This window comes from Carcharhinus amblyrhynchos, chromosome 4, assembly GCF_965287045.1.
Source record: "Carcharhinus amblyrhynchos chromosome 4, sCarAmb.v2.hapA, whole genome shotgun sequence".
NCBI classification, from domain to species: Eukaryota; Metazoa; Chordata; class Chondrichthyes; order Carcharhiniformes; family Carcharhinidae; genus Carcharhinus; species Carcharhinus amblyrhynchos.
The window spans coordinates 62,406,193-62,419,258 of record NC_137327.1 but is presented as its reverse complement, the minus strand read 5'-3'; the positions used below and the strand labels follow the sequence as shown (position 1 = coordinate 62,419,258).

Below are 13,066 nucleotides of genomic sequence, written 5' to 3'. Positions count from 1 at the left end.
GCATTTAGTGTAGAGAAATACAAAATTATTAAGCCGAAGAATAGAAAGGAACAGTGGGAGTACAAAATTTATGTGAAGAGTCTACAGCAAATAACACAGGAATGAGTTTTCATGGAAAACACTTAAACCATCAGCACAATTTATATAAAATGGTGACAAACATAAACTGAGACTTATTAGATATAGTGATTAAACACAAGTTCCAGGAACTGAAAAAAATAACTTCAGTTTATATAGCACCTTCTCACATCCACTGGAAATCCCTTTACAACCAATGGATTTTCTTTATAAATTCAGTCACTGTTGTTACTTAGAAAATACTGCCAATTTATTTATGCACAGTGCATTCCCATACACAGCAAATAAATGAATTACCAAATAACCTGGCTTGGAGTGAGTCCTGGTCAGAACACCAGCAGAATTTATGGGTAAGGCTGGCTGGACATTAGTGGCTCAATTAGATTTTTACATTAATCAAGAGGTTCTCATGGGCACTTATTTCTAAATATCATATTTTATTTAATTCAACATCACAGTTTACCATGGCAGGATTTAAATTGATTCCCCATGGGTTGCTGATCCAGTATGATAGTCAATATAGTACCTTATTAGTATATCTTTCTACGGCTTCTCAGCTTTTAAAAAATACATATCGGAGGAAAGTACGAAGATAAAGGAATATAATAATTATTACAAATCTTGCACTAATTTTCTATGCACAAACCCTACTTCCCATTCTAAAAACTTTCAGTCAAGATTTGCTGGTCGTAAAAAGTTGTATTAATTTTCCTCATTCAAATTTGATATGACAACAGTCATAAATGGAGAATCGCAGAACAGAATAATTAAAGCACAAAAGCAGGCCATTCAGGCCAGATCCACACTGGCTTTTGAAAGTTTATATAGCACCTTCTCACATCCACTGGAAATCCCTTTACAACCAATGGATTTTCTTTATAAATCCTGGCCCCACTCCTTCATCCTTTCCCAGAATGTAGGACACTTTCTACCTTCAAGTGTTCATCCAATTCTTTTTTGAAAGCTAAAACTGTAGCTGCCTCTACTGTCCTCTCAGAGTGCATTCCAAATCATAATCAGACCCTGCATATGAAAATGTTTCTCATGGCATCTTTCATTCTTTTGTCAATCACCTTAAATTGGTCTCTGGTTCTCAATACCACTGCCAGTGGGAACACTTTCTCTCTCCTGTTCTGTCATGATTTTAAACACCTTCATCAGATCAGTTCTCAAGCTTCTCTTCTCTAACGAAAACAAAAGCTGGCCCAACTCCATCCTAGCTTGTGCCTCCCTGGAGTAGAAGTCCAGCGGAGTGGCACTGCTGCCTGGGTTCGATTCATGGCTTGGGTCACGGTCTGTGTGGAATCTGCACATTTTCCCAGTGCCTGGGAGAACGGGATCTCTGGTTTCTTCCCACAGTCCAAAAGACTGGTTAGGTGCATTGGCCATGCCAAATTCTCTCTCAGTATATCCAAAGAGGCACCAGCATGTGGCCACTAGGGGATTTTCACAGTAACTTCATTGCAGTGTTAATGTATGACTAGTTCTGACACTAATAAACTTCTAAAAAAAAACTTTAACAATGGGAGGAGGCCCTTTTAAAGGGAATGGCTCTGCTGATTTGACTTTCCCACCTCTGCTACAAAAATGCAGCTTCTAGTCTTCGATATTGTTCATTGACAGTTTCCATTCATTTGGAAGCATTTTCCAGATATTTCATAAGTAATTAAATGATGTCTAACAATATCATATATTGTCTAACTCTATCTGCGCAAGTCCAGATTGTTAATACAGATCAAGAAAGATGGTTCCAGTATTGACTTTCTGGGAACTCCACTACTTACCCTCCTCAAGTTCTAGAAGTAATTGTTCACCGTCACTCTATTTTTTGTAACTTAACCAACTTTGTATCCACTGTCCCTTTTATACTGGGGCTTTGACATAACCACTGCCTCTGTTTTATGGAATTTTAATCAAACTGCTAAATATGGCTTGAGACACTTGGAAAATTCCCCTGGTTTTGAATAGTGGGATCTTTTATGTCGAGTAGATGGAAACCTATTTTACTGTTTGATCTAACAGTGTATTATATTGAAGTATAAGCATTGATACGTGCTTAAAACGTTGGATTTGAATTCACAACTTATAGCCTCAGAAGTTATGAGCCAAGACTGACAAAAGATCAGAGAGGTACAGACATAACTATTGTTCTGATGATAGTGTGGCTTGATATATTGTCTAACTCTTTCTTTTCAACAGTGTTGAGATAATTCAACATCAGGAAACCATCAAATAGATGATGCATGCCCTACCATTCCAGAAAAACTAAAAACACTTATCTATGCTCAAAGTTTTGATTCTCCATTAATCCTGGCTGATGCTGTTAGAAACCAACATGGTGAGTTAATGGAGGATCTTACAGTACAGTTTCTCCACGAAGGTATGACAGGCAACAAAAATATGATCCAATCAAAGTCCCTTCAAGCCGCACTATCATCGGAACAATAGTTCTGAGTAGGCTGATTAGGCTGAATGGAGAAGGGTCAGAGCGGAATAGAAATTAAGTAAAATAAGCAAGAGAGAGCGGCAGCTAACATAAAAGGGATCCAAAACTTTTTTGTAGACATATACATCGTAAAATGTATATTTTACGATGTATATGTAAAAGAGAGGAGGGGCCAATTAGGAGCAAACAGGGGGAAACACAAGAAGGCTTGCTGCATAGTTGAGGTATTTAAAAGGAATAATTTCCATCTGCCTTCACCAAGGAAGAAGATGCCACCTAGGTAGAGTGAAAGGAGAAGTAATTCAGACACCTGAAGGGTTTGAAATTTAGAAAGAAGTATTGACTAGACTGCTTGTACTTAAAAGGTAATAAAGGCATCAGGGCCAGATGGGATGCAACCAAACATACAGAATGAAGTGAGAGCAGAAATAACAGAGGCACAAGCCCTGATTTTCCAAATTATCATTCAACTCAGAGGTGATGCCAGAGGACTAAGGAACGGCAAACATTACACCTTTGTACAAAAAAGGATGCAAAGATAAGTCTAGCAAGCCAGTCAGCTTAATCTTAGTATGGAGAAGTGAAATGATAATTCGGGACAAAACAGATAATTAACCTGCCTTTGCCCAAGTGGGAAGTCAGCATGGATTTGTTAATGACAAATCATTTTTAAGTAATTTGCTGGAGTTTTGATGAGGTACCAGGGAGGGTTGATGAGGATAACGTTGTTGATGTGGTGTACTGACTTTAAAAAGTCATTTGATAAAGTGCCGCATAACAGATTAGTGAGCAAAGTTAGACCTCATGGAATAAAAGTGACAGTAGCATCATGGATATGAAACTGGCTGAATGACAGGAGGACAGGAAACAGAGAATAGTAGAGAATTTTTTTTGGTACTGGAGAAAGATTCAAGTGGAGTTCCTTAGAGGTTGATGTTAGGACCCCTACTCTTTCTGATAGGTATCAATAACTTATACTTTGGGACACAGGGCACAATATCAAAGTTGTGATGATGATACAAAGCTTTTATTTATTGTGAATTAGAAGGAGGATGGTGTAGAATTTCAAAAGGACATAGACAAGTTGGTGGAATGAGCAGAGAGGTTGGCAGATGAAATTTATTGCGGCAAAGTGTGAAGTGGTTCATTTTGGTAGGAAGAATGCAGGGACACAATGGGGGTGATCTTACCAAAAAGTTAAGTGCCAAACGAGCGTGAAAACAGGAGAGATTCACACTGTTTTTTGGCAAGAGTTAAAAATGGGATCTTACCTCATTCTGTCAAAAAAAAAAGCTCAATCTGTTTTCTGCCAACAGGGAGAGAGGTGGGGCCTAAGCTCACTGAAATCTGGCAGAGGGCGCAATTGCACATGCTCAGAATACACAAACTTGTTACCACTTCCACCATCTACTGCTGGCCTCCACAGCCAATCATCCCCAGGCTGTCCAATCCCCAAAACCCTTGCCCAACTGATGACCCCTCCTCCCCCCATACCTCTGCTATTGCATATAAACACATATGAACAAATCCCCCATACAAAATAATGGTTCTTACATAGCTGTGATCAAGTCAGTTGAGGACAGCAGAGGTAGCAGTTGAAATTAGACAATGATAAATTGTAGATGTATTTTGTTTTGCTTCATTTACTTTCGAGGTAAGAAAACACTTGTGTTCTACTTCCCTCAAGAGATAAAATGCCTCGCATTAAAAACATGATCAAATGGATTGATTTGAATAAAAACAGAAAGAGAAGACTCTCGCTCCAGATTTCTAGCATCCACAGTATTTTGCTTTTATTCAAACGTGATGTTCATTACGTGTCTTCCTGTAAATATAAAAGAGACTTCCTCAGTGTCTTTCTAGATCATCTCTGATTTTCCTTACCTGATCATGGTTTCGCAGAATCAGTGGTACCTCATAGGTTTCACAAGGTTCATAGTTCTGAAATATAATTTCTGAGGGGAATGGCTGAAACATTGGCCTGTCAGTGTCCAACATGGAGACCTGAAGAAGGAAACAAAGCAAACATTAATTTCTACCAACTAAATGGCAATTTGTAGAGATCTCTCTTTAAATCAAACCACGGATATTTTGCCAATCTTTCAGTCTGCTCTTAAAACAAAGGGTTCAATATAAACAGGTTCAATAAAGATTGGAAATATTCACAAATCTGACATTTTTAATCTCAGGCATCATGTTTCAGCAAAGCTTAACAACGATGGAAGTAAAACACAAAGTGTTCAGAGAAAAGATGGAATTTGTTCCAACTGACAAGACCTGACCAATTTTGTGACTTGGACGTAGAGGGCCGAATTTTTCCAAAAAATTACTAAATGTCATTTCGGCCAAGAAAACCAGTGCTATTTACTCAGGCACATCCAGTGATAGTGAATCTAATCACGATCTTCCCACACTTAGTTATTTTTTGAAAGGGAGGCAAGTTTTGCACCTATTTGGTGACGGACAAAGCATAAACACATTGGCAAATGCAGCTTCACTGATCAGGGCATCATTTATAAAGGGCACGCCGATCTCAAAGTGAAAGGCCCTCCCCTTCCAATGATGGCACGCAACCTCCCCCCCCCGTATAGATCGCCAGCTTTATTCCCTCAACCCTACCCTTGAATATAGATCAGGGTCCACCCAGTTGGCCCCTTTGTATCCCTTGGCCCCTTAAAGGTCCTGCCCTCTTGGCACACTGGCAGTGCCAACCTGGCAGCACTGCGCTTGGCAGGAACCAGATTACGTTGTAGCAGGGGAGCTGGGAAATTCCAAAGGGGATCCTCGCCAGCACTAAACACACTAAGCTCTGCTCCATGATTCTCTAGCCACAATGTGATCTGTGCATGAGTATGTGGGGCTGGAGAATCAGTCCCCAGAGGCTTTCCCATGTCTAGTGACATATGAGGCAGACAAAGCACGTACTTATATCTGTTTTGGTGGCTATTTCCTCTTGCAACAGGTCACTAGAGGCTATAGCTTGAGGAATACTACTCCACTTCAAGCACAAATGAGTAAGAGATTCTCATACTCTTTTCATCTGTCATAGGAATATTAGCAGGATTTACAAGTTGATAATCAACCTGCTTGGTCGCATTGCATAGTCATCAAGTCTTGAAATGGAACTTGAAGCCAAAGATAGGAATGCTATACATTGTGCCACAAGACCTCTCTGAACTATACACCTCATAATTTCCTGCACTGCATAGACGTTTTGTTTCTAAATACCAAACTGTGCGTTAACATATAAAAAAGTTTAAAAGTACTTAAAGTGCTCTTTGTCCACTGCCCATTAAGATACAAGGTTGGATAGTTTTATGAACTCAGGCAGCCCTGGTCATATCAGGTTATTCTACTGTGGAGTGCATCACTGATGATCCAAATTCTGTCATGATGGACTGGATTTTAGAGGAGTCAGGGTGACTCTCTGGAGGAGTGAAAATGGTACCTGGAACCTAATTCCAGGATTCCTGACTCCATTCCCAGGGCTTCTGATTTTCAGGAGTGCCCTTTAACAATGCAAGCTCAACTGGGTCACAGGCCCACACCCTGCACTCCTGACCTGGCTGGCTCCATTGCAGGGATTGGCATGTTCTGTCCTCCACAATTTTCATGGAGTCAGCCCAGTGCATTTCAAAGGGTGCGGATTCATGGTGTCTCAGCAGCGTCATGAGCAATTGTCTGCACGAGGGCACCTTTTGAACGGTCAAAAGGATCTCCTAATCCTCCATGCCAAGGTGTGTACCCCACTCATCCCCATGACCTCTCATGCCCCCATGCCAAAGTATCCCCTACCCACCTCTTATGGTGCCTCCTGCCAAGATATAGCATATCTATGCCCATTTACTCATTATACATATAGAACTAATGAATCCTGACAATGAATAGTGACAATAGGATGTGTTAAAAAAACCTCTGAAAAGTAATTCATTGATAACTTTCCACTTTCATAATTCAGCTCCATTTTACGATAGGCCATCCAAAATCTTTAAAGCATCATTAACCGAAACTGTAAGAAATTAAAACCTCAATCACAAATTGTGCAATTAACAGAAGAGATCACAGGGCAAGAGTCAATTAAGTAATGATTTTCCCGAGGTTCAGCTGTCTCAGTATCCTAATGGATGTCTGGGCTCTCAGCCAAAAATACTTAGAGGCTTGCGTAAGAGCCCAGAAATAGATCAGAGTACTGAAACAAGGGAAATAATTGTTTGATTGAAAGTTCTGGTTCTTACAGTTCACAGATAACTTTTAAAATGTTATTTCAGCCCTGACATTACATTCTACTCTGGATCAAAGCCAAAATGTAAAGGCCACCTGCCCATATCCTATGACATATGAAGGTTACACTAAGATCCTCAAGTTTTCCTATGTGGTAGCCACCAATGTTACTTTGGCATTAATAAAATTATTATTCAATTTTTTTTTAAATTAGGAACGCTTTCTAACTTAGTTAGGTTTTGACAGTAATTCTCAATTCCATACACAAACAATGCGCAAGAAGCCAATTTTTCATTGATGGCAAGCTTCCTTCTTTTTGTATGTTCTTTCTCTCTTTTTTTTTGCAGGATTCTATGTCTCCCAATATTTAATTCAATATTTCACGGAATATAGCTTCTAAGGAATAGCTCTGAAGCAGAAAGAGGGAATGGTGGTTATTTGGATTTTCTTTTATTCCTTAAGGTGACATAAGCAATAAGCTCTTTACCGCAGCACAGCAGAATTAGTACCTGAGCTTTAAAGAGGCAAGGCATTATCAGTCCTGACTATCATCCAATGATTTGAGTTCAACTGGCTGGAACTAGTACCAGTGGTTTGTTGGAGTGAGGCCAAAGCTGCCATTGCCATTTTCTGTGTTGTAGATGCTGAGGTTGGACCGATTCAGGAGGACAAATCTTTACTAAGTTGGAGCCAGCAGTTGAAGAGAAAGGTCACGAGGTGAAGATTTGACAGGAGATGGTGATGCAGTTGAAGGGGAGCCCAAAGGCTGGGAGCAGGTAATAAACAAATAGAATATTGCTGCCGCTGTTTTTGTTATTTTAAAGTTATTAAATGATCAAAATCAGCCATACAGTGCACCATGTTGTTACTGATCATTTAGATAAAAGGTGATTCTGGTGGATCCACAGAAACAAGACCAATGGGAGAAGAGTTGAGAACGTTCTGGAAAAGTGTATCATTTTGTTGAAGACTGTGCCTGAGGAACTTGGGTTGGGTTGTTTGATGAGAATCAGTGGTTAAATACTTAAAGAAAATGGGCTGTTGCCTTCATGAATCACTGCAGTCCCTGTGGTGTCGGTACACCAACAGTGCTGTTAGGGAGGGAATTCCAGGATTTTGATCCAGGAACAGTAAAGGAACATCAATATATTTCAAAGTCAGGATGGTGTGCACCTTGGGGGGGAATTTGCAGATGGTGGTGTTTCCATGTGTGTGCTGCCCTTAATTTCCTGAGATGATGGCCTCCAACAACCACAGCCAATCTTTCTTTGTGTGATTGTTGTCATAGTAACAGAGTATGCAACCTTACCCTTGGTATGTAATCTAATAAAGTAGGTTCTCCTTATTAACTAAACAAGAAAACGGATAGCCATCATGGTGTTCTACAAATATAGAATTCTGGAAAAATGCAATAAATTAAAAAGTCTAATTTGGAAATTAAAATGACCAGTTTGACAAAGCAGCCACATTCTGGTTACTGGTAGAGGTTACTGTTTTGGAAGGTAATGTTGAAGGAGCCTTGAGTTGCTGCAGCGCATTCGGAGATAGCACATACTGCTGCCCCTGTGCACTAGTGGTTCAGGAAGTGAATATTTAAGGTGGTGGATTGGGTGCAAATCAAGCAAGTTGCTTTGTCCTGCATAGTGTTCAGACTCTTCAGTATTGTTGGAGTCATACTCATCCAGGCAGATGGAGAATATTCTATCTCACTCTTATAGAAGATAGGTAGGCTTTATGAAGTTAGAACTGTGGTACTGTGCCACCCACTTCAGGCATACATCACATTCAGCATCCATCTAACCCAGTCACAACTAAGGATCAATGATTTAGCTCCATGTCTGGATGGTGTATTGCTGAAGGGAGCTTACAAGACAGGTTCCCATGCACCATGTGGCTTTGTGAATTCCTGTAGTGCATCTTGTAGACGTTACACACTGCTGCTGCTGGTGAGGGAATGAATGTTTAAGGTGCTGGATAAAGTGCCAATCAAACAGGCTCCTTTTTCCTGGATGGTGTTGAACTTCTTGGAAATTACTGGAGCTGCACTCACCCAAGCAAGTGGAGCATATTTCATCAAACTCCTGGTTTGTGCCTTATAGAATGGTGGACAGGCTTTGGGGAATCGAGTGAGTATCTCACCTCAAAATACCCAACCTCTGGCCTGTTCATGTAGAGACAGTATTTATATGACTGGTCCAAATGTCTAGTAAATGATAACCCCATAATAGCGAGAGTTTTAGCAATGGAAACGTCAAGAAGAGTAATTAGATTCTCTCTTTTTGGAGATGGTGGTTACCTGGCACTTGCTACTTATCACCCCAAACCTGGGTGCTATCCAGGTCTTGCTGCATATGGAGATTGAGTGGTTCAGTATCTGAGGAGATGCAAATAGTAATGAGCACTCTGCAATCATCAGTGAACATCCCCACTTCTGACCTTATATTGAGTGGAAGATCATTGATGAAACAACTGAAGATGGTCAGGTCCAAAGGTGAGGAACTCCTGCAGTGATTTCCTGAGATTTTGGCTTCCAACAACCAAGCTTTCTTTGTGAGACTGTTGTCATAGTAACAGAGTATGCAACCTTATCCTTGGTCTATATTCTAATAAAGTGGGTTCTTCTTATTAACTAAACAAGAAAAAGGATAGCCATCATGGTGCTCTACAAGTATGGAATTCCAGGAGTATGCATTAAATTAAAAAAGTCTAATTTGGAAATTAAAATGACCAGTTTGACAAAGTAACTGCATTCTAGAATGCCAAGTATGTCTCAGAGTCAGTATTCCAGAGTGACATTCCATATGAAAGAACAATCACATATCTTCTAAGTCCAATAGTTCAAGTGGATAAAAAGCTGCCTGTTACGTTAACAGACAACGATGGTCAAAAATTAAGCTATAGTCTGTGCTAACCTGGCTTTTTTGATTGACCTTGCAATTGGCCATGGCTAATCTGAACTAGTGAGGGGGTTAAAGAGCAAAATAATCAAATCAGGGATTGCACTCTTGGCCACAATCCAGTGACTCCTGTCAAAAAACAAGTGTGACCAATGGATGAATTCTGGATTGGTGATATCACAATGCATTCCATGGTAAATTCACCAACCTAGCATTTACAGCCTGCAATCACACATGAAGAACAGTTATCAGTATTTTCAGGCAGATATTGAAAGTCAGTAGCATGCTCAGAAACAGAGGGAAAAAACTATTTAACAAAATGCAAGTCAAGACGACTAACAGAATTATTTTTCTAATGAGCGATCCAACAGAGCCTTACCCATCAGAAAAGTCTGTACTATTTCCAGACAGAAATTTTAATTTAAATAGCTGGAAAATCATCAATTAAATCAGCAGTTTCTCAGTGAGGAGCTATCAGATAAGCTCTTGGTCCAGAAGCACGCATTCTCAAAAATTATTCTATAATGTTGAGACTAACTGACAATCTCAAATGTTATGTTCCGAGCCTGCCTGTAAAGTATCTTGCTTTTCAATCTGGAAATCGTTTCTACCATTTAACTTTAACTCTCCCAAGTACAGGCACATATAGAAGACTAAAGTACACAGCAGACAGAATCCTTTACAGGCAACAAGAGTCTCGGCCTCCAGGGAGGCGATGACCTAGTGATATCGCTAGACTATTAATTAATGGTTTAATTAATATTAATTACTATTAATTCATTAATTAATACAACATTATTAATCAATCCAGAAACTCAGCTAATATTCCAAGGACCCAGGTTTGAATCCCACCATGGTAGGTGGTAGAATTTGAATTCAATAAAAAAAATCTGGAATTAAGAGTCTACTGATGAACATGAAACCATTATCAATTGTCCGAAAAACCTATCCGGGTCATTAATATCCTTTAGGAAAGGAAATCTGCCATCCTTATCTGGCCTGGCCAACATGTGACTCCAGAGCCACAACACTGGTTTCTGTGGTTGATTCTCAACTGCCCTCTGAAATGACCTAGCAAGCCACTCAGTTGCATCAATTGCTACAAAATCTCAAAATGAACCAGACCAACCACCTGGCATTGTCCGAGACACTGATAAAGACAAAAGCAAAACAAACAGCCCTGTCGACCCCGCAAAGTCCTCCTTACTAACATCTAGGGGCTAATGCCAAAATTGGGAGTGCTGTCTCACAGACTAGTTAAGCAATAGCCTGACATAGTTATTCTCACGGAATTGTACCTTACTGATAACACACCAGTAACCAACGTTACCATCACTGCATAGCCCTGTCCCACAGGTAAGACAGATCCAGCAGAGGTGGCAGCACACTGGTATACAGTCAGAAAGGAGTTGCCCTGGGAGCCCTTAACATAGACTCCGGAACCCATGAAGTTTTATGGCTTCAGCTTAAACATGGACAAGGAAACTTCTTACTGGTTACCGCGTACTGTCTTCCTTCGGCTTATAAATCAGTGCTCCTCCATTTTGAACAACACTTGGAGGAAACAGAGTGACAAAGGTGCAAAATATACTCTGGCTGTGGAATTTCAATGTCCACCACCAAGAGTGGTTCAGCAGCAGCATTACTGATAGAGCTGATGGTTCCTAAAGGGTATAACTGCTAGACTGGGTCTGCAGCAGGTGGTGAAGGAACCAAGAGGGAAAACGTCCTTGACCTCATTCTTACCAATATGCGGACTGCAGATGCATCTGTTCATGACAATATCAATAAGAGTGACCACTGCAGAGTCCTTATGGAGACAAAATCCCACCTTCATATTGAGAATATCTGCCATCATGTTATCTGGCGCTATCGCTGTGCTAAATGGGACAGACTTCAAACAGGTCTAGCAACTCAAGACTAAGTTGCATACATGAGGCATTGTGGGCCATTAACAGCAGAGGAACTGTATTCCAGCACAATCTGCAACCTCATGGCCCAGCATTTCCCCTGCTCAATCATTACCAACAAGCCAGGAGAATCAATGCTGGCTCAATGGAGAGTGCAGGAGGGCATGCCAGGAGCAGCATCAGATAGATGTACCTTAAAATGAGTTGTCAATCTGGTGAAGTTACCAAACAGGACTACTTGCATGCCAAACAGTATAAACAGCAAGTGATAGGCAGAGCTATCTGGATCACATCTAAACTCTGCAGTCCCAACTCATCTAGTTGCGAATGGTGGTGGACAATTAAACAACACACTGGAGTAAGATCCACAAATATCCCCATCCTCAATGATGGAGGAGGCCAGCACACCAGTGCAGCATTCGCAGCCATCTTCAGTCGGAACTGCCAAGTGGATGACCCTCCAATGATCCCCAGCATCTCAGATGCCAGACTTCAGCCAATTTGATTCACTCCACGTAATATCAAGAAATGGCTGGAGGCACTGGATACTGCAAAGACAATGGGCCCTGATAACATTCTGGCAATAATACTGAAAACGTGTGCTCCAAAACTTGCTGCTCTCCTAACCAAGCTCTTCCAGTACAGTTACAGCACTGGCGTCTACTTGACGATGTGAAAAATTGCCCAGGTATGTCTTATACACGAAACTCAGGACAAATCCAACCCGGCCAAATTACCACACAGTCGACTCTCAATCATCGATAAAGTGATGGAAGAGGTCATCAAGCTTTATCGAGGTCATCGATAAAGTGATGGAAGAGGTGCTTTCAAGCAGTGCCTACTCAGCAATAATCTGCTCAGTGATGCCCCGTCACCAGGGTCACTCAGCTCCTGACCTCATTACAGTCTTGGTTCAAACATGCACGAAAGAGCTAAAATCCAGAGGAGGGTGAGAGAGTGGCAGCCCTTCACATCAAGGCCGCACTTGACCGAGTGTGGCATCAAAAACCTCCTAGCAAAACTGGAATCAGTGGGTATTGGAGGGCAAACTCTCCTCTTGTTGGAGTCTTACCTGGTACACAGGAAGACAGTTGTGAAGGTGAAGGGTCAGTCATCTCAGCTCCAAAACAACTCTGCAGAAATCCTTCAGGGTAGTGTCGTAGCCCAACAATCTTCAGCTGCTTCATCAATGACCTTCCCTCCATCATAGGTCAGAAGGGGGGATGTTCGCCGATGATTGCACAAGGTTCAGCACCATTTGCGACTCTTCAGATACTGAAGCAGTCAACGTTCAAATGTAACAAGATCTGGTGGTGAGTGAGTGGAATCGGCTGCCGTCGGTAATGGTGGAGGCAAACTCGGTGGGGTCCTTTAAGAGACTTCTAAATGAATACATGGGGTTTAATGGGATTGAGGGTTATAGATAGGCCTGGTAGGTAGGGATATGATCGGCACAACTTGTCGGCTGAAGGGCCTATTTGTGCTGTAGTGTTCTATGTTCTAACATCCAGGCT

At 41.1% G+C, this 13,066-nt stretch overlaps 1 protein-coding gene across 1 annotated transcript in view; it reads right to left on the bottom strand.

Annotated features, from left to right (window-relative positions):
- Positions 1-13,066, bottom strand: part of hydin (HYDIN axonemal central pair apparatus protein) — a 1,114,396-nt gene that overhangs the window by 1,035,224 nt on the left and 66,106 nt on the right. Inside the window, exon 4 of the mRNA XM_080187991.1 lies at positions 4,409-4,528. Coding sequence (XP_080044117.1) covers positions 4,409-4,528 — 120 coding nt within the window. The remainder of the gene's footprint in view (positions 1-4,408; positions 4,529-13,066) is intronic.